Source organism: Salmo salar, chromosome ssa09 (genome assembly GCF_905237065.1).
Source record: "Salmo salar chromosome ssa09, Ssal_v3.1, whole genome shotgun sequence".
Classification (NCBI taxonomy): Eukaryota; Metazoa; Chordata; class Actinopteri; order Salmoniformes; family Salmonidae; genus Salmo; species Salmo salar.
The window spans coordinates 38,786,849-38,808,084 of record NC_059450.1 but is presented as its reverse complement, the minus strand read 5'-3'; the positions used below and the strand labels follow the sequence as shown (position 1 = coordinate 38,808,084).

General features: G+C 51.2%; 1 protein-coding gene across 2 annotated transcripts in view; it reads left to right on the top strand.

Annotated features, from left to right (window-relative positions):
* LOC106611337 (ribosomal protein S6 kinase alpha-5) overlaps positions 1–21,236 on the top strand; it is a 58,384-nt gene that overhangs the window by 21,511 nt on the left and 15,637 nt on the right. For both annotated transcript variants that reach the window (XR_006770995.1, XM_045723632.1), the window contains exons 2-11: positions 679–750; positions 988–1,206; positions 4,252–4,367; positions 7,009–7,110; positions 9,466–9,549; positions 9,854–9,957; positions 10,582–10,732; positions 11,043–11,204; positions 14,625–14,756; positions 15,249–15,382. Coding sequence is in view for 1 of the 2 variants with exons in the window: in XM_045723632.1 (XP_045579588.1) it covers positions 679–750; positions 988–1,206; positions 4,252–4,367; positions 7,009–7,110; positions 9,466–9,549; positions 9,854–9,957; positions 10,582–10,732; positions 11,043–11,204; positions 14,625–14,756; positions 15,249–15,382 (1,276 nt within the window). In the remaining variant the exon portion in view is untranslated. The remainder of the gene's footprint in view (positions 1–678; positions 751–987; positions 1,207–4,251; positions 4,368–7,008; positions 7,111–9,465; positions 9,550–9,853; positions 9,958–10,581; positions 10,733–11,042; positions 11,205–14,624; positions 14,757–15,248; positions 15,383–21,236) is intronic.

Below are 21,236 nucleotides of genomic sequence, written 5' to 3'. Positions count from 1 at the left end.
GGCCGTTAAGGACCGGTACTGTGGATAATTTGGCCAATACCACTCGTTTATTGATGGCGCTGGCAGCACCCAGTCGGAGGTTTCTTTCTCTCTTTCTACTCTCGGATCTGAACGGGTCTCTCGGATCTGAACGGGTCTCTCGGATCTGAACGGGTCTCTCGGATCCGAACCGGCACGGGTCTGTTTTTCCACAAGCCTTTTCGGGACGGGTCTGACTCCTCAGGTCCATTCGGAACGGTCTCTATTTAAAAAAATATATATAAAAAAAGTGATTCATGTATATTGGGTTGGGTGGAAAGCCATGGATCCATTTCAGAACGGTTCCAACTTTTTGGACCCGTGAAGACCTCTATTTCAGACCTTAATGTCAGTCCCTAATTGGCATACTTGTTATGCCCTCCCTCTTTGTCACGGTGCCCTCTTTCTCATGTGTCAGCCTAGGCCAGGCCTACATACTGCTTTCAGAGTTGTTTACTGACATAACACACGTTAACATGATATTTGCAGAACAACTCAATAATGCAGAGTCCTAGTTTCTTTGGGATGAACATTATTTATTTATATATTTTTTTTAGATCAAAGCCTATGTTATAGGCCTGCAGCTGTGTGTATTAGTAAGAATTTGTGATACTTTCTTGTTTGTAAGTTAAAGATCTCACCATCTTTATCATCCCACAGCCAACCTGACCGGCCACGTAGAGAGGGTGGGAATTGAGAACTTTGAGCTGCTAAAGGTGCTGGGAACTGGAGGTCAGTGACAGTTCTGAAACCCAATCCAATGATGGGAATTTGTCATAGATTTAAAAAAGGCACATTCATTTTATCTCTCCCGGGGGCGATGGGTGGGTGATTTTGTATATTTGAGACCATTCCATTGGTCCTTCTAAAGTACAAACGTCTCCCATCCAGTCCTCCAGTTGAGATAAAACAACTGCACTGAAAGCTTTTGGCTGCTGAGTTTGAATGTTTTTCTTGCTTCTATGTCAGCCTATGGCAAGGTGTTCCTGGTACGTAAAGTGAGCGGTCATGATGCAGGTCAACTATACGCCATGAAGGTGTTGAAGAAGGCCACAATCGTACAGAAGGCCAAGACGGCAGAACACACACGCACAGAGAGACAAGTTCTGGAGCACATCAGACAGTCACCGTTCCTCGTTACCCTCCACTATGCCTTCCAGACAGACACCAAGCTGCACCTCATACTAGGTCTGGATCTCTCTCTCTACATTTCTTTCTCTTTCTCTCTCTGTCTCTCTCTGTCCCTTTCTCCTCTTCATACCTTCTCTTCTTTTTCTCTCTCTTTTTACAGAAAGTTGTTATTTTTCAATGAAGACATGAGTATGAAATAGGCTACATGAGTAAGAATATCAAGTAGCAGAAAGCAAGGTTGTTAGGAAAGAAATTCAGCATTTTTAGTGAGCCTTCATCTGTCTTAAGGTGTCAGCATGCTTCAGTTTGGCTGGCGGCTAGCTCGAGGCGGGGCGGCTAGGCCAAGGCGGCTAGGCCAAGCTGCGCAGCGGTCTAAGGCACTGCATCTCAATGCTTGAGGCGTCACCTCAGACCCGGGTTCGATCCCAGGCAGTGTCACAGCCGGCCATGACCGGCAAGACCCATGAGGGGGCACACAATTGTCCCAGCGTCGTTCGGGTTGGGGGGGTAACTACCAATTTGGATATCACGAAATTAGGGAGAAAAAGGGGTAAAATAAATGACATGCATACATACAGTTGAAGTTGGAAGTTTACATACACTTAGGTTGGTGTCATTAAAACTTGTGTTTCAACCACTCCACAAATTTCTTGTTAACAAACTATAGTTTTGGCAAGTAGTAGTTTTGTGTCATACTTTGTGCATGACACAAGTCTTTTTTCCAACAATTGTTTACAGACAGATTATTTCACTTATAATTCACTGTATCACAATTCCAGTGGGTCAGACGTTTACATACACTAAGTTGACTGTGCCTTTAAACAGCTTGGAAAATTCCAGAAATGATGTCATGACTTTAGAAGCTTCTGATAGGCTAATTGACATCATTTGAGTCAATTGGAGGTCTACCTGTGGTTGTATTTCAAGGCCTACCTTCAAACTCAGTGCCGCTTTGCTTGACATAATGGGAAAATCAAAAGAAATCAGCCAAGACCTGAGAAAAAAAATGGTAGACCTCCACAAGTCTGGTTCATCCTTGGGAACAATTTCCAAACTCCTGAAGGTACCACATTCATCTGTACAAACAATGGTACACAAGTATAAACACCATGGGACCATGCAGCCGTCATACTGCTCAGGAAGGAGACGCATTCTGTCTCCGAGAGATGAACGTACTTTGGTGTGAAAAGTGCAAATCAATCCCAGAACAACAGCAAAGGACCTTGTGAAGATGCTGGAGGAAACAGGTACAAAAGTATCTATATCCACAGTAAAACGAGTCCTATATCGACATAACCTGAAAGGCCGCTCAGCAAAGAAGAAGCCACTGCTCCAAAACAGCCATAAAAAAGCCAGACAACGGTTTGCAACTGCACATGGGGACAAAGATCGTACTTTTTGGAGAAATGTTCTCTGGTCTGATGAAACAAAAATAGAACTGTTTGGCCATAATGGCCATCGTTAAGTTTGGAGGGAAAGGGGGATGCTTGCAAGCCGAAGAACACCATCCCAACCGTGAAGCACGGAGTGGCCATCACAAAGCTCTGACCTCAATCCTGTCGAAAATTTGTGGGCGGAACTGAAAAGCGCGTGCGATCAAGGATCCTACAAACCTGACTCAGTTACACCAGCTCTGTCAGGAGGAATGGGCCAAAATTCACCCAACTTGTGGGAAGCTTGTGGAAGGCTACCTGAAACGTTTGACCTAAGTTAAACAATTGAAAGGCAATGCTACCAAATACTAATTGAGTGTATGTAAACTTCTGACCCACTGGGAATGTGATGAAGGAAATAAAAGCTGAAATAAATCACTCTACAATTATTCTGACAATTCATGTTATTAAAATAAAGTTGTGATCCTAACTGACCTAAGACATGGAATTCTTACTAGGATTAAATGTTTGGAATTGTGAAACTGATTTTTAAACGTATTTGGCTAAGGTGTATGTAAACTTCCGACTTCAACTGTACATACATACATACATACATGCATACATGCATACATGCATACAGTTGAAGTCAGAAGTTCACATACACCTTAGCCAAATACATTTAAACTCAGTTTTTTGTCCCCATGTGCAGTTGCAAACCGTAGTCTGGCTTTTTTATGGCGGTTTTAGAGCAGTGGCTTCTTCCTTGCTGAGCGGCCTTTCAGGCTATGTTGATATAGGACTCGTTTTACTGTGGATATAGATACTTTTGTAACTGTTTCCTCCAGCATCTTCACAAGGTCCTTTGCTGTTGTTCTGGGATTGATTTGCACTTTTCGCACCAAAGTACGTTCATCTCTAGGAGACAGAACACGTCGCCTTCCTGAGCAGTATGACGGCTGCATGGTCCCATGGTGTTTATACTTGTGTACTATTGTTTGTACAGATGAACGTGGTACCTTCAGGAGTTTGGAAATTGTTCCCAAGGATGAACCAGACTTGTGGAGGTCTACCATTTTTTTTTCTCAGGTCTTGGCTGATTTCTTTTGATTTCCCCATGATGTCAAGCAAAGAGGCACTGAGTTTGAAGGTAGGCCTTGAAATACATCCACAGGTACACCTCCAATTGACTCAAATGATGTCAATTAGCCTATCAGAAGCTTCTAAAGCCATGACATTTTCTGGAGTTTTCCACACTGTTTATAGGCACAGTCAATTTAGTGCATGTAAACTTCTGACCCATTGGAATTGTGATACAGAGAATTATAAGTGAAATAATCTGTCTGTAAACGATTGTTGGAAAAATTACTTTTTTCATGCGCGAAGTGGATGTCCTAACCGACTTGCCAAAACTATAGTTTGTTAATAATCACCGGCGAAGGGTCTTGCACTTCGGCTGCTAACTTTGGATTGCCTCAATCATTTTTGCGTGTGCTTAAACTACCGCAAAAGCCCTTACCAAAGTCCAAAACAAACAAACATCACAAAATGTCGTCATAATATATGCACAAACTCCTCCGAACTGTTTCGGCTAGGAAGCATGTAGACGCCTTTACAGTGAACTGGACTGACCCATTGGACTCTGGAATTATACCAGCTATGTTGAAATACAATATCCAGCCAGGCAAGACATCCAGGATTGTTCATAGCTGTTTCTTTATTATTATGACAGATTATGTGAACGGTGGGGAGCTCTTCACACACCTGGTACAGAGGGTTCGGTTCAAAGAGCAGGAGGTATCTCTGTACAGTGGAGAGATTGTCCTGGCGCTGGAGCACCTACACACGGTGAGTGTCTGTAGATGTTGTCTTCTTTCAGGTTTGTCATTCCTGAGGTACAATAGTTTGGGAGTTTTAGTCTATATGCAATTGCAGTAAATGGTGCAGTTTTCTAGAAATCATTAATCATCGTGTGTAATCTCAACTGCCATACTTTAAGGGCCCGTTTCCCGGAAACAGATTAAGCATAGTCCTGGACTAAGAATTTGTTTCAATGGAGAGTCTCCATGCTTTTTAGTCCAGGACTAGGACTATGTTTAAATCGGCCCTAAAATACTTTTGGATCGATCTCTGGCTGTTTCTTCTACATTGTTGTCACAGTCAAGGCTTGTAATTGGCTGACTGTGTTCCAGCTGGGGATAGTCTACATAGCCTTGTAATGAGATGACTGTTTCCCAGATGGGGGTAGTCCCGAAGCCAGTCCTCCAGTACCCCCATCTCCTGTCCTCCAGTACCCCCATCTCCAGTACCCCCAACTCCAGTCCTCCAGTACCCCCATCTCCAGTACCCCCATCTCCAGTCCTCCAGTACCCCCATCTCCAGTCCTCCGGTACCCCCATCTCCAGTCCTCCGGTACCCCCATCTCCAGTCCTCCGGTACCCCCCATCTCCAGTCCTCCGGTACCCCCCCATCTCCAGTCCTCCGGTACCCCCCCATCTCCAGTCCTCCGGTACCCCCCCCCATCTCCAGTCCTCCGGTACACCCCCCCATCTCCAGTCCTCCGGTACCCCCCCCCATCTCCAGTCCTCCGGTACCCCCCCATCTCCAATCCTCCGGTACCCCCCCCCATCTCCAATCCTCCGGTACCCCCCCCATCTCCAGTCCTCCGGTACCTCCATCTCCAGTTCTCCGTGCACCCCCCTCCATCTCCAGTTCTCCGGTACCCCCCCTCCATCTCCAGTCCTCCGGTACCCCCCCCCATCTCCAGTCCTCCGGTACCCCCCCCAGTCCTCCGGTACCCCCCCCATCTCCAGTCCTCCGGTACCCCCCCCATCTCCAGTCCTCCGGTACCCCCCCCATCTCCAGTACTCCAGTATCCCCATCTCCAGTACTCCAGTACCCCCAACAACAATGTGAAATGTGTATTGTTGGGGGTACTGGAGGACTGGCGTTGGGAAACACTGGTCTACAGAGACATGGACCTAATTTATAACTGTTGCGTAAAACTTATTTAGATTTATAATCCTGACTCACGTCAGACATACGCATGGTTCCCGTTTTGTAAATCAGACCTGTTGTAAAACTGTGCACGTGTGTGAACAAGCATTATAACTCCGTCTGAAAAACCCCCGTCATTCACCTTTTATGGTGACAATAATACTTTGGAACTATGGGAATTAGGCCAACACAATATATCTGAAGGAAATATTAATGGTGAACTTGATCAAATGTCTTTGGCGGTGTTGACAGAATGTTTTCTTTTGCAGTGACGTTTTACAGTTTCTGAAACACCAAAATAATTGCGAATTGTTGTGGACCTGTAAACCGATTGTTTGAATTAAATTATGTTTTGCATTTACTTTCTCCCTAACCTAAATATGCTGCACCACCCGAGAATTCTGAAACATTGTCTACTCTGAAAATGATTTAGACTACAGGAGGCCTACTTACAGTGGTAACCTACACACTTTCATTCACCAGTTCATTTCTACTGCATGTTATAAAGCGTGCTCCATTTCAGATGCATAGAGCAAAAACGTGTAAATATAATAGCCTATCTAAAAGGCCCAATTAGAGATGGTCATTTGTTTTTAAGGCTACATCTTGAATATTAACTTATCATGGCCAGAAAATGGGCAATGGTTATAATATATGTTTTATGTTTATAAATTAAGTATTGTCTAGGCTACTGGAGAAATTTGACATTACAGTATTCATACGTAGTCTACATACATCAATGGAGAAGGTCAACAGTCTGTTCTACCGTTAAACTGTTTCGGATCGCATAGAGCAAAATACTTGAAATACTGGTTTCTTATATGTTTACTACTGTGAAGTGGGTCCAATTAAATGAGAGGTGGGATGAATGGTAGCCTATCCTACCTTGTTGTAGGCCTATAGGCTATTTTGCGAGTATAAAACCATCACAGTCAGAAAAGGTGAGGAATTTATTCTGCAATGATCATGGAAATGAAATTAATAATCGGAAATAGATTTCTAATTATTTTAGAATGCAGAGATAGAATAAATAGATTTTCTCACGAACAGCAAACGATGGAGTCTTATATTTAGCTACCTGTTTTTTGTTATTGTGAATAAGTCATCATGTGTTCCCCATTTGCGCAAGGTTACTAGGCTACAAAGCTACTAGGCTACAAATCTACGAGGCTACTAGGCTACAAAGCTACGAGGCTACAAATCTACGAGGCTACTAGGCTACAAAGCTACGAGGCTACTAGGCTACAAAGCTACTAGGCTACAAAGCTACTAGGCTACTTTTGCCTTCTTGCAATGCAATACTTCAACCACTAGAAACTGTGTGTACGCATGGTCTAAAGTTAGCGGAAGGATAAGAACAAAATTGTCCAGTTTTTATAAATGCCAACTTTTGTATGAAAAAGCGCATATGTTTTGGGGCATGATTTTGTGCGTATGCAACTTTTTATAAATGAAGCCCCTGAAGCCTTGTAATTGTCTGAATGTTTTCCAGCTGGGTATAGTCTACAGAGACCTGAAGCTGGAGAACATCCTCATGGACTCCAGCGGGCATATAGTGCTCACAGACTTTGGCCTCAGCAAAGAGTTTGATGAGGTATGTATTACAGATGTATGGAGCAAGAGGCCAACACCGTACATCCATATGATCATTATCACACAGAGGAGTCTTGTGCGTGTGGTTTTGTACTTTAAAATGGTTAGGTTACTTGTGGTGTTATGGTGCATTGGTGCTGGTGACGCATCCCACACAGTCAATGGAGGGGTATGGGCTGTGTGTGTTTTTAGGCCGTGTTTGATGTGCAACCTGACGCGACCACCCTCCAGGTCCCTTCCCTGCCGCTCTCCAGGTCCCCCTACCCTGCCGCCCTCCAGGTTCCCCTACCCTGCCGCCCTCCAGGTTCCCCTACCCTGCCGCCCTCCAGGTTCCCCCTACCCTGCCGCCCTCCTGGTACCCCTACCCTGCCGCCTTCCAGGTCCCCCTACCCTGCCGCCCTCCAGGTCCCCCTACCCTGCCGCCCTCCAGGTCCCCCCTACCCTGCCGCCCTCCAGGTCCCCCCTACCCTGCCGCCCTCCAGGTCCCCCTACCCTGCCGCCCTCCAGGGCCCCCTACCCTGCCGCCCTCCAGGGCCCCCTACCCCTGCCGCCCTCCAGGTCCCCCCTACCCTGCCGCCGTCCAGGTCCCCCCTACCCTGCCGCCGTCCAGGTCCCCCTACCCTGCCGCCGTCCAGGTCCCCCTACCCTGCCGCCGTCCAGGTCCCCCTACCCTGCCGCCGTCCAGGTCCCCCTACCCTGCCGCCGTCCAGGTCCCCCTACCCTGCCGCCGTCCAGGTCCCCCTACCCTGCCGCCGTCCAGGTCCCCCTACCCTGCCGCCGTCCAGGTCCCCCTACCCTGCCGCCGTCCAGGTCCCCCTACCCTGCCGCCGTCCAGGTCCCCCCTACCCTGCCGCCGTCCAGGTCCCCCTACCCTGCCGCCGTCCAGGTCCCCCTACCCTGCCGCCGTCCAGGTCCCCCTACCCTGCCGCCGTCCAGGTCCCCCTACCCTGCCGCCGTCCAGGTCCCCCTACCCTGCCGCCGTCCAGGTCCCCCTACCCTGCCGCCCTCCAGGTGCCCCTACCCTGCCGCCGTCCAGGGCCCCCTACCCTGCCGCCGTCCAGGGCCCCCTACCCTGCCGCCAACCAGGTCCCCTTACCCTGCCGCCCTCCAGGTTCCCCCCTACCCTGCCGCCCTCCATGTCCCCCCTACCCTGCCGCCGTCCAGGTGCCCCTACCCTGCCGCCGTCCAGGTCCCTTCCGTGCCGCCGTCCAGGTCCCCCTACCCTGCCGCCGTCCAGGTGCCCCTACCCTGCCGCCGTCCAGGTCCCCCTACCCTGCCGCCGTCCAGGTCCCCTTACCCTGCCGCCCTCCAGGTCCCCTTACCCTGCCGCCGTCCAGGTCCCCCTACCCTGCCGCCCTCCAGGTCCCCCTACCCTGCCGCCCTCCATGTCCCCCCTACCCTGCCGCCCTCCATGTCCCCCCTACCCTGCCGCCCTCCAGGTCCCCCTACCCTGCCGCCCTCCAGGGCCCCCTACCCTGCCGCCCTCCAGGGCCCCCTACCCTGCCGCCCTCCAGGGCCCCCTACCCTGCCGCCCTCCAGGTCCCCTTACCCTGCCGCCCTCCAGGTCCCCTTACCCTGCCGCCCTCCAGGTCCCCTTACCCTGCCGCCCTCCAGGTCCCCTTACCCTGCCGCCCTCCAGGTCCCCTTACCCTGCCGCCGTCCAGGTCCCCTTACCCTGCCGCCCTCCAGGGTGCCATTTGGGATGCAACCATTCTGTCTGATCGTTACGTCACGTGTACTCATTGCCTGATCGTTACGCCACGTGTACTCATTGTCTGATCGTTACGTCACGTGTACTCATTGTCTGATCGTTACGTCACGTGTACTCATTGTCTGATCGTTACGTCACGTGTACTCATTGTCTGATCGTTACGTCACGTGTACTCATTGTCTGATCGTTACGTCACGTGTACTCATTGTCTGATCGTTACGTCACGTGTACTCATTGTCTGATCGTTACGTCACGTGTACTCATTGTCTGATCGTTGCGTCACGTGTACTCATTGTCTGATCGTTGCGTCACGTGTACTCATTGTCTGATCGTTGCGTCACGTGTACTCATTGTCTGATCGTTACGTCACGTGTACTCATTGTCTGATCGTTACGTCACGTATACTCATTGGCTGATTGCTATGAGAGCCATGTTCTGTGATCTATTCAGTGGTGCTTGGTAGGTTCTTCTCCACAACAATGTCTGTTCTACCCTGAACTGATCAAATGTGTCCTAGTCTCAAGCTTCCTTCCTGTCGATCCCAGTGTGTTTCATCATGTCAGTGATGAGAACGACAAATAAGGAGAGGGGGGGAAAATCTAATCTTGGTTATATCTCTTTTTTTGTCCGTTTGTTGTTCTCCAGTTGGAGAGGGCTTACTCTGTCTGTGGCACCATTGAGTACATGGCCCCAGAGATCGCAGAGGGAGGAGAGGCTGGCCATGACATGGTAATTTATCATTTACAACCCCCCCGAGGTCTTGTTATGTTGTACTGTACTTTACCCAAATGCACAATGGTACACAGACAGGTAGTCATATGTGTAGCTCACTAATAACTAGGTGTAGTCTGCTGCACACCTGTGAAGGCTGCCTCTGGTGTCTGGGGTGCTGTTCCAGACTGCCTACCTTGCATTATTTGTACAACGCTTCTGCAATGTAGGCAGTCTGGAACGTATGTAGGCCTATATCATATTCTGTCTATTATTAATAATAATAAAACACTTTATTCATCCACATGTACCTGTGTTCCAGGCTGTAGACTGGTGGAGCCTTGGAGTATTAATGTATGAACTTATGACGGGTGGATCACCATTCACTGTCGATGGAGACCAGAACTCTCATACAGATATCGCCAAGTAAGCATTCCCCCAGATCTATCTCCAAACATGTGGACCCCTGAAATAATTACTGCTGCATCAGCAATGGCTATTAGGGATGCTAATAAACTGAACTCGACATCCATTTGATTTCCCGATACGCTGGAAAACAAAACAATCTTTCACTTGTCTTCTTTACCAAGTGAGAAGTGTGTGTGTAATCAGTTTGGGCTGATTAAACAAATAGACACATTTCTGTGTTCTCCCCAAAAAAATGGATAATACATTATTCTTCTAGAACTGGCCACTAACTGTATAGAACGGTAGCTGTGTTGTTGTTCTCCGTTTCTCTCTTTCTGGATTGTCTCAACCACTTGGAAATACTGTAAGTTCTTTCATTGATGCGTTTCCTCTGGAATGAAATACTCATCATGTTGATGTACTGTATGTCAGTGAGGGGTATTCAAATCCGATTCTGGAAGTCACAAGTCTACTGCTGGTTTTCTGCTTTGCATGGTCCCAGGTCTAAATCAGTCCCTGATTCCAGGGGAAGAAGGAAAATCAGCAGTGGAACTGCCTTCGAAGGTCCAGATTTGAATTTGCTTGATGTATGTATTATTATAATATAAATCCTGTCCAACCCTGACTTCTGTCACCTCTCAGGAGGATCTCGAAGAAGGACCCTCCTTTCCCCAAAGACATGAGCCCTCTGGCCAAAGACCTCATCCAGCGCCTCCTCATCAAAGACCCAAAGAAGAGACTGGGCTCTGGGCCTGACGGAGCTGACAACATTAAGAAACATCCATTCTACCAGGTAAGAGAGAGGGGCAGCTCCTTAACCTGCTACCAGAGCCATTTCCTTAGCCTGATCTCAGATCTGTTTGTGCTGCGTAGCCAACATTGTCATTGCTAAGGACCATATGAGTTAGCTATACAGCACAAACAGATCTGGGACAGAGCTAGTATCTCCTCTAACACATTGAGAACATCTTGTCCAGATACATTGTAGGTCTATTGGTACATACCATACAGTATATTTGCCTTTGTTGATAAAATGGTGCTTGAAGGGGAAATGGTTTCTGATTTTAAAGCGTTCTGTTGGGTTTCATCTTCTCTCCTTTTAGAAGATCAACTGGGAGGACCTGGCAGCTAAGCGGTTGCTCGCCCCGTTCAAGCCGGTGATCAGGGATGAGTTGGATGTCAGCAACTTTGCGGAGGAGTTCACCGAAATGGACCCCACCTACTCCCCTGCAGCGATGCCTCAGAACTGTGACCGCGTCTTTCAGGTGGGACAGAAGTATCCTCAATAGCTCGTTTAAGGTCAATACCAGCCTGTCTGTGTGCACATTGGTATTCAGATTGACTAAAGGGCTTTTCATTCAAAGCATAATTATAGCCATACCAGTTTGGATAGGCCTAACAGATGTGAATGACTATTTATGCTATAGATTTGAACCATAATGTGGCTTTCAGACCCTATTCATAAAGCGTTTCACACAGAGCATGAGTGCTGATCTAGGATCAGTTTTCCTTTTTGGATCATAATTATAGGACAGAGGGACCGGATCGTACATCTGCACTCCTACACTTAGACGCTTTATGAATACAGCTGTATGCCAGCTTATGGTTGCGTGTCTGATTGATGTAGTCTATTGCGTGAAATCTCAGCTGTGATTGCCATGCCTTCTGGCTCCTCGAGCCTGGCTGATCAATAGGCCCATTTAAAAGGGGCTTCTCTCTTTTTCTCTGCTGGAATAAAAGGTTATGGTTCCAGAGAATCACCATGTCTGCCTCAATTACGCCTTAAACCTCTGATTGCCAACTTTATCTTGGCTTGTTTTATTTCCCCACTTTCACACATACTGGAATTTGTAGGCTAGTCTTTATCATTTACAGCCAGGCCTTATTGTTAGATAGAGATAGTGGCTGAGATCACAACGTTTAACTGTGGGGTCTGCTCTCCCACTCGCCTCACAAAACAAAATTAAATTGCATTATAAACTGGGTGGTTTGAGCCCTGAATGCTGATTGGCTGACAGCCGTGGTATATTAATTATATCCCCGACGAGATGTAATTTCACAGCAGAGCAATCAGATATTGAAGCCTGGCAATTTGGGCATTCTCATGCTTCCATCCATCCATCAATCCTTCCGTCCATACATTGTGTGTGTGTGTGTGTGTGTGTGTGTGTGTGTGTGGCGTGTAAACCCTGGACCCTGCACAGCTGGAGCCAGGCAGCACATCCCAATCCCATCATAGATGACAGTTCTAACAATGAGCACAGATGGACAACCAATGAATGGCAGCCATTGTCACGCTCACTCCAGTTTTTACAGTATTGACAGGTTATAATTAGTTCTTGCCTAGCTGTAATGGGATGGCCTGGTTATACAAAAAACGAAGTCTCTGGTAGGCACTATACTGTGAAGGGTATACCAGTCTCTGGTAGGCACTATACTGTGAAGGGTATACCAGTCTCTGGTAGGCACTATACTGTGAAGGGTATATCAGTCTCTGGTAGGCACTATACTGTGAAGGGTATATCAGTCTCTGGTAGGCACTATACTGTGAAGGGTATACCAGTCTCTGGTAGGCACTATACTGTGAAGGGTATACCAGTCTCTGGTAGGCACTATACTGTGAAGGGTATACCAGTCTCTGGTAGGCACTATACTGTGAAGGGTATACCAGTCTCTGGTAGGCACTATACTGTGAAGGGTATACCAGTCTCTGGTAGGCACTATACTGTGAAGGGTATACCAGTCTGTCCTGTGCTTCAAATGAGTTGTGAATATTAAACCTCGTCTTCCTATGTATGCGTCAACTCGTTCATGTTTCCCTCCTGCTTCATCTCTCTCTGTGTGTCCCCTGGTTACAGGGCTACTCGTTCATGTTCCTCTCCTGCTTCATCTCTCTCTGTGTGTCCCCTGGTTACAGGGCTACTCGTTCATGTTCCTCTCCTGCTTCATCTCTCTCTGTGTGTCCCCTGGTTACAGGGCTACTCGTTCATGTTCCTCTCCTGCTTCATCTCTCTCTGTGTGTCCCCTGGTTACAGGGCTACTCGTTCATGTTTCCCTCCTGCTTCATCTCTCTCTCTGTGTCTCCTGGTTACAGGGCTACTCGTTCATGTTTCCCTCCTGCTTCATCTCTCTCTGTGTGTCCCCTGGTTACAGGGCTACTCGTTCCTGTTTCCCTCCTGCTTCATCTCTCTCTGTGTGTCCCCTGGTTACAGGGCTACTCGTTCATGTTTCCCTCCTGCTTCATCTCTCTCTGTGTGTCTCCTGGTTACAGGGCTACTCGTTCCTGTTTCCCTCCTGCTTCATCTCTCTCTGTGTGTCCCCTGGTTACAGGGCTACTCGTTCATGTTTCCCTCCTGCTTCATCTCTCTCTGTGTGTCTCCTGGTTACAGGGCTACTCGTTCCTGTTTCCCTCCTGCTTCATCTCTCTCTGTGTGTCCCCTGGTTACAGGGCTACTCGTTCATGTTTCCCTCCTGCTTCATCTCTCTCTGTGTGTCCCCTGGTTACAGGGCTACTCGTTCATGTTTCCCTCCTGCTTCATCTCTCTCTGTGTGTCTCCTGGTTACAGGGCTACACGTTCATGTTTCCCTCCTGCTTCATCTCTCTCTGTGTGTCTCCTGGTTACAGGGCTACACGTTCATGTTTCCCTCCTGCTTCATCTCTCTCTGTGTGTCCCCTGGTTACAGGGCTACTCGTTCATGTTTCCCTCCTGCTTCATCTCTCTCTGTGTGTCCCCTGGTTACAGGGCTACTCGTTCATGTTTCCCTCCTGCTTCATCTCTCTCTCTGTGTGTCCCCTGGTTACAGGGCTACTCGTTCATGTTTCCCTCCTGCTTCATCTCTCTCTGTGTGTCCCCTGGTTACAGGGCTACTCGTTCCTGTTTCCCTCCTGCTTCATCTCTCTCTGTGTGTCCCCTGGTTACAGGGCTACTCGTTCATGTTTCCCTCCTGCTTCATCTCTCTCTGTGTGTCCCCTGGTTACAGGGCTACTCGTTCATGTTCCTCTCCTGCTTCATCTCTCTCTGTGTCTCCTGGTTACAGGGCTACTCGTTCATGTTTCCCTCCTGCTTCATCTCTCTCTGTGTGTCCCCTGGTTACAGGGCTACTCGTTCATGTTTCCCTCCTGCTTCATCTCTCTCTGTGTGTCCCCTGGTTACAGGGCTACTCGTTCATGTTTCCCTCCTGCTTCATCTCTCTCTGTGTGTCCCCTGGTTACAGGGCTACTCGTTCATGTTTCCCTCCTGCTTCATCTCTCTCTGTGTGTCCCCTGGTTACAGGGCTACTCGTTCATGTTTCCCTCCTGCTTCATCTCTCTCTGTGTGTCTCCTGGTTACAGGGCTACTCGTTCATGTTTCCCTCCTGCTTCATCTCTCTCTGTGTGTCCCCTGGTTACAGGGCTACTCGTTCATGTTTCCCTCCTGCTTCATCTCTCTCTGTGTGTCTCCTGGTTACAGGGCTACTCGTTCATGTTCCTCTCCTGCTTCATCTCTCTCTGTGTGTCTCCTGGTTACAGGGCTACTCGTTCATGTTTCCCTCCTGCTTCATCTCTCTCTGTGTCTCCTGGTTACAGGGCTACTCGTTCATGTTCCTCTCCTGCTTCATCTCTCTCTGTGTGTCTCCTGGTTACAGGGCTACTCGTTCATGTTTCCCTCCTGCTTCATCTCTCTCTGTGTGTCCCCTGGTTACAGGGCTACTCGTTCATGGCCCCCTCCATCTTGTTCAAGAGAAATGCTGTGATGGATGACACGCTGCAGCTGTGTGGAGGATCAAGATCACAGAGACCAGGGTCTGCTGCTGTGGCCCGCAGCGCCATGATTAAGGTACCCACACACACACACACACACACACACACACACACACACACACACACACACACACACACACACCGCTGGGTGGGGGTTCAGGATTGCTGTGGCCTGCAACACCATGATGAAGGTACAGCACTGTTACTGTGTGTGTGTGTACACAGTACAGTTAGATGGATAGGGTTACATCTCTTCCCTCCACACACACACACACTTAGGCTAGGCAGCAAGTTTTTTTTGGGGGGGCGGGGGTGGTTATCTCCTCTACTCTGTCATCCTTGCTTCATTAAGCTCTATAATGAGTCTTGATGTGTGTGGCTGTGTACTGTGGTGTCTCTAAAATAACATACAACATATAGTTAACATACAACATATAGTTACAGCATTGGATCACATTGAGAACAGGATTGTTACTCAGTTGCTTGGTCTGAGGCGTGATGAGGTATAGACAGACTTTGTAATAAGATGGCTTTGATTTGACCTAAACAATGATTCCCTTTCCTTTAGGACTCTCTGTTTTATATGAACTATGAGATGGACCTAAAGGACAATGCCCTTGGTGAAGGAAGCTTCTCTATCTGTAGGCAGTGCACCCACAAGAAGACTGGACAGATGTACGCTGTGAAGATTGTCAGTAAGAGGTACTGTTGCCATAGTCCTGCCTGATCCCAGATCAGTTGGTGCTGAATGGTCTGCTCATACAGTATGATCATTGTCAAGCCAAACTGACACGTACCAGGCCCAGACCAGCCCTTCCCAGAGCTAGCTCACTGTGGGGCGTTGGCTGGCTAACTAGCTAACTGTATGTGATGGCATTGTGATGTAAATGTGGTCCTCTGGGCGTCAGCGTGGTCCTCTGGGCGTCAGCGTGGTCCTCTGGGCGTGGTCCTCTGGGCGTCAGCGTGGTCCTCTGGGCGTCAGCGTGGTCCTCTGGGCGTGGTCCTCTGGGCGTCAGCGTGGTCCTCTGGGCGTCAGCGTGGTCCTCTGGGCGTCAGCGTGGTCCTCTGGGCGTCAGCGTGGTCCTCTGGGCGTGGTCCTCTGGGCGTCAGCGTGGTCCTCTGGGCGTCAGCGTGGTCCTCTGGGCGTCAGCGTGGTCCTCTGGGCGTGGTCCTCTGGGCGTCAGCGTGGTCCTCTGGGCGTCAGCGTGGTCCTCTGGGCGTCAGCGTGGTCCTCTGGGCGTCAGCGTGGTCCTCTGGGCGTGGTCCTCTGGGCGTGGTCCTCTGGGCGTCAGCGTGGTCCTCTGAGCGTGGTCCTCTGGGCGTCCAGCGTGGTCCTCTGGGTGTCCAGCGTGGTCCTCTGGGCGTCCAGCGTGGTCCTCTGGGCGTCCAGCGTGGTCCTCTGAGCGTGGTCCTCTGGGCGTCCAGCGTGGTCCTCTGAGCGTGGTCCTCTGGGCGTCAGCGTGGTCCTCTGAGCGTGGTCCTCTGGGCGTCCAGCGTGGTCCTCTGGGCGTCAGCGTGGTCCTCTGAGCGTGGTCCTCTGGGCGTCCAGCGTGGTCCTCTGGGCGTGGTCCTCTGGGCGTCAGCGTGGTCCTCTGGGCGTCAGCGTGGTCCTCTGGGCGTCAGCGTGGTCCTCTGGGCGTGGTCCTCTGGGCGTCAGCGTGGTCCTCTGGGCGTCAGCGTGGTCCTCTGGGCGTCAGCGTGGTCCTCTGGGCGTGGTCCTCTGAGCGTGGTCCTCTGGGCGTGGTCCTCTGGGCGTCAGCGTGGTCTTCTGAGCGTGGTCCTCTGGGCGTCAGCGTGGTCCTCTGGGCGTCAGCGTGGTCCTCTGGGCGTCAGCGTGGTCCTCTGGGCGTCAGCGTGGTCCTCTGGGCGTGGTCCTCTGGGCGTGGTCCTCTGGGCGTCAGCGTGGTCCTCTGAGCGTGGTCCTCTGGGCGTCCAGCGTGGTCCTCTGGGTGTCCAGCGTGGTCCTCTGGGCGTCCAGCGTGGTCCTCTGGGCGTCCAGCGTGGTCCTCTGAGCGTGGTCCTCTGGGCGTCCAGCGTGGTCCTCTGAGCGTGGTCCTCTGGGCGTCAGCGTGGTCCTCTGAGCGTGGTCCTCTGGGCGTCCAGCGTGGTCCTCTGGGCGTCAGCGTGGTCCTCTGAGCGTGGTCCTCTGGGCGTCCAGCGTGGTCCTCTGAGCGTGGTCCTCTGGGCGTCCAGCGTGGTCCTCTGAGCGTGGTCCTCTGGGCGTCCAGCGTGGTCCTCTGAGCGTGGTCCTCTGGGCGTCAGCGTGGTCCTCTGGGCGTCCAGCGTGGTCCTCTGAGCGTGGTTCCTCTGGGCGTCCAGCGTGGTCCTCTGAGCGTGGTCCTCTGGGCGTCCAGCGTGGTCCTCTGAGCGTGGTCCTCTGGGCGTCCAGCGTGGTCCTCTGAGCGTCCAGCGTGGTCCTCTGAGCGTGGTCCTCTGGGCGTCCAGCGTGGTCCTCTGAGCGTGGTCCTCTGGGCGTCAGCGTGGTCCTCTGAGCGTGGTCCTCTGGGCGTCCAGCGTGGTCCTCTGGGCGTCCAGCGTGGTCCTCTGGGCGTCCAGCGTGGTCCTCTGGGCGTCCAGCGTGGTCCTCTGAGCGTGGTCCTCTGGGCGTCCAGCGTGGTCCTCTGAGCGTGGTCCTCTGGGCGTCCAGCGTGGTCCTCTGAGCGTGGTCCTCTGGGCGTCCAGCGTGGTCCTCTGAGCGTGGTCCTCTGGGCGTCAGCGTGGTCCTCTGAGCGTGGTCCTCTGGGCGTCCAGCGTGGTCCTCTGAGCGTGGTCCTCTGGGCGTCCAGCGTGGTCCTCTGAGCGTGGTCCTCTGAGCGTGGTCCTCTGGGCGTCCAGCGTGGTCCTCTGAGCGTGGTCCTCTGGGCGTCCAGCGTGGTCCTCTGAGCGTGGTCCTCTGGGCGTCCAGCGTGGTCCTCTGAGCGTGGTCCTCTGGGCGTCCAGCGTGGTCCTCTGAGCGTGGTCCTCTGGGCGTCAGCGTGGTCCTCTGAGCGTGGTCCTCTGGGCGTCAGCGTGGTCCTCTGAGCGTGGTCCTCTGGGCGTCCAGCGTGGTCCTCTGAGCGTGGTCCTCTGGGCGTCAGCGTGGTCCTCTGGGCGTCCAGCGTGGTCCTCTGAGCGTGGTCCTCTGGGCGTCAGCGTGGTCCTCTGAGCGTGGTCCTCTGGGCGTCAGCGTGGTCCTCTGAGCGTGGTCCTCTGAGCGTGGTCCTCTGGGCGTCAGCGTGGTCCTCTGGGCGTCCAGCGTGGTCCTCTGAGCGTGGTCCTCTGGGCGTCCAGCGTGGTCCTCTGAGCGTGGTCCTCTGGGCGTCCAGCGTGGTCCTCTGAGCATGGTCCTCTGAGCGTGGTCCTCTGAGCGTGGTCCTCTGAGCGTGGTCCTCTGAGCGTGGTCCTCTGGGCGTCCAGCGTGATCCTCTGAGCGTGGTCCTCTGGGCGTCCAGCGTGGTCCTCTGAGCGTGGTCCTCTGGGCGTCCAGCGTGGTCCTCTGAGCGTGGTCCTCTGGGCGTCAGCGTGGTCCTCTGAGCGTGGTCCTCTGGGCGTCCAGCGTGGTCCTCTGAGCGTGGTCCTCTGGGAGTCCAGCGTGGTCCTCTGAGCGTGGTCCTCTGGGCGTCAGCGTGGTCCTCTGAGCGTGGTCCTCTGGGCGTCCAGCGTGGTCCTCTGGGCGTCAGCGTGGTCCTCTGAGCGTGGTCCTCTGGGCGTCCAGCGTGGTCCTCTGGGCGTCCAGCGTGGTCCTCTGGGCGTCCAGCGTGGTCCTCTGGGCGTCCAGCGTGGTCCTCTGGGCGTCCAGCGTGGTCCTCTGAGCGTGGTCCTCTGGGCGTCCAGCGTGGTCCTCTGAGCGTGGTCCTCTGGGCGTCCAGCGTGGTCCTCTGAGCGTGGTCCTCTCGGCGTCCAGCGTGGTCCTCTGAGCGTGGTCCTCTGGGCGTCCAGCGTGGTCCTCTGAGCGTGGTCCTCTGGGCGTCCAGCGTGGTCCTCTGAGCGTGGTCCTCTGGGCGTCCAGCGTGGTCCTCTGAGCGTGGTCCTCTGGGCGTCAGCGTGGTCCTCTGAGCGTGGTCCTCTGGGCGTCAGCGTGGTCCTCTGAGCGTGGTCCTCTGGGCGTCAGCGTGGTCCTCTGAGCGTGGTCCTCTGGGCGTCAGCGTGGTCCTCTGGGCGTCCAGCGTGGTCCTCTGAGCGTGGTTCCTCTGGGCGTCCAGCGTGGTCCTCTGAGCGTGGTCCTCTGGGCGTCCAGCGTGGTCCTCTGAGCGTGGTCCTCTGGACGTCCAGCGTGGTACTCTGAGCGTGGTTCCTCTGGGCGTCCAGCGTGGTCCTCTGAGCGTGGTCCTCTGGGCGTCCAGCGTGGTCCTCTGAGCGTAGTCCTCTGGGCGTCCAGCGTGGTCCTCTGAGCGTGGTCCTCTGGGCGTCAGCGTGGTCCTCTGAGCGTGGTCCTCTGGGCGTCAGCGTGGTCCTCTGAGCGTGGTCCTCTGGGCGTCAGCGTGGTCCTCTGAGCGTGGTCCTCTGGGCGTCAGCGTGGTCCTCTGAGCGTGGTCCTCTGGGCGTCCAGCGTGGTACTCTGAGCGTGGTCCTCTGGGCGTCAGCGTGGTCCTCTGGGCGTCCAGCGTGGTCCTCAGTAGCTCAATTGGTAGAGCATGGCTCTTAGTGGGTTTGATTGGCCAGTCCATCCAGATGTAAAAAGTGTATGTATGCAAAACTGTTAGTCGGTTTGGGTAAAAGCATCTGCTAAACGGTGTATATCTCAATTCCAGGCCAGCAGACTATTACAGGAGACTGCTCTGTGATTATAACACCTCTTGGCTGCTGGAGGATGAAGGGTGCTGCTGACACTACCTGACAGGAAAATGCTGTAGTGGTTAAACTGACCTTACTGTTCAGGGATGACGTTCTTATTTTTATTTTTTTTAAGTATATATATACAGTACCAGTCAAAAGTTTGGACACCCTACTCATTCAAGGGCTTTTCTTTATTTTTACTATTTTCTACATTGCAGAATAATAGTGAAGTCATTAAAACTATGAAATAACACATATGGAATCATGTAGTAACCAAAAAAGTGTTAAATAAATCAAAATATATTTTAGATTCTTTAAAGTAGCCACCCTTTGCCTTGATGACAGCTTTGCACACTCTTGGCATTCTCTCAATCAGCTTCATGAGGAATGTTTTTCCAACAGTCTTGAAGGAGTTCCCACATATAGCTGAGCACTTGTTAGCCGCTTTTCCTTCACTCTGCAGTCCAACTCATCCCAAACCATCTCAATTGGGTTGAGGTTGGGCGATTGTGGAAGCCAGGTCATCTGATGCAGCACTCAATCACTCTCCTTGTTGGTCAACTAGCCCTTGCACAGCCTGGAGGTGGTTTGGGTCATTGTCCTGTTGAAAAACAAATGATAGTCCCACTAAGTGCAAAGCAGATGGGATGACGTATCGCTGAAGCATGCTGTGGTAGCCATGCTGGTTAAGTATGCCTTGAATTCTAAATAAATCACAGACAGTGTAACCAGCAAAGCACCATCACACCACCACCTCCATGCTTCACGGTGGGAACCAGACATGCAGAGATAATCTGTTCACCTACTCTGCATCTCACAAAGACACGGCGGTTGGAACCAAAAATCTCAAATTTGGACAGATTTCTACCGGTCTAATGTCCATTGCTCGTGTTTCTTGGCCCAAGCAAGTCTCTTCTTCTTATTGGTGTCCTTTAGTAGTGGTTTCTTTGCAGTAATTTGACCATGAAGGCCTGATTCACACAGTCTCCCCTGAACAGTTGATGTTGAGATGTGTCTGTTACTTGAACTCTGTGAAGTATTTATTTGGGCTGCAATTTCTGAGGCTGGTAACTCTAATGAACTTATCGTCTGCAGCAGAGGTAACTCTGGGTCTTTCTTTCCTGTGGTGTTCCTCATGAGAGCCAGTTTATTATGACGCTTGAAATTTTCCATATTGACTGACCTTGATGTTTTAAAGTAATGATGGACTGTCGTTTCTCTTTGCTTATTTGAGCTGTTCTTGCCATAATATGGACTTGGTCTTTTACCAAATAGGGCAATCTTCTATATACCACCCCTACCTTGTCACAACACAACTGATCGGCTCAAACGCATTAAGAAGGAAAGAAATTCCACAAATGAACTTTTAATAAGGCACACCTGTTAATTTAAATGCATTCCAGGTGACTACCTCATGAAGCTGGTTGAGAGTATTCCGAGTGTGTGCAAAGCTGTTATTATGGCTACTTTGAAGAATCTCAAATATAACACTTTTTTGGGTTACTACATGAAAACATATAAGTGCTATTTTATAGTTTTGAAGAAAAACCCTTGAATGAGTAGCTGTGTCCAAACTTTTGACTGGTACTGTATATACATAATTTGTTTTACTCCCTTTTTGTCATATCTAATTAGGATCTTGTCTCATCGCTGCAACTCCCCAACGGGCTTTCGAAACATGACCCGCCAGACTGCGCTCCTTAACACCCGCCCGCTTAACCCGGAAGCCAGCCCGCACCAATGTGTCAGAGGAAACACCGTTCAACTGACGACCGATGTCAGCCTGCAGCGCCCGGCCCAG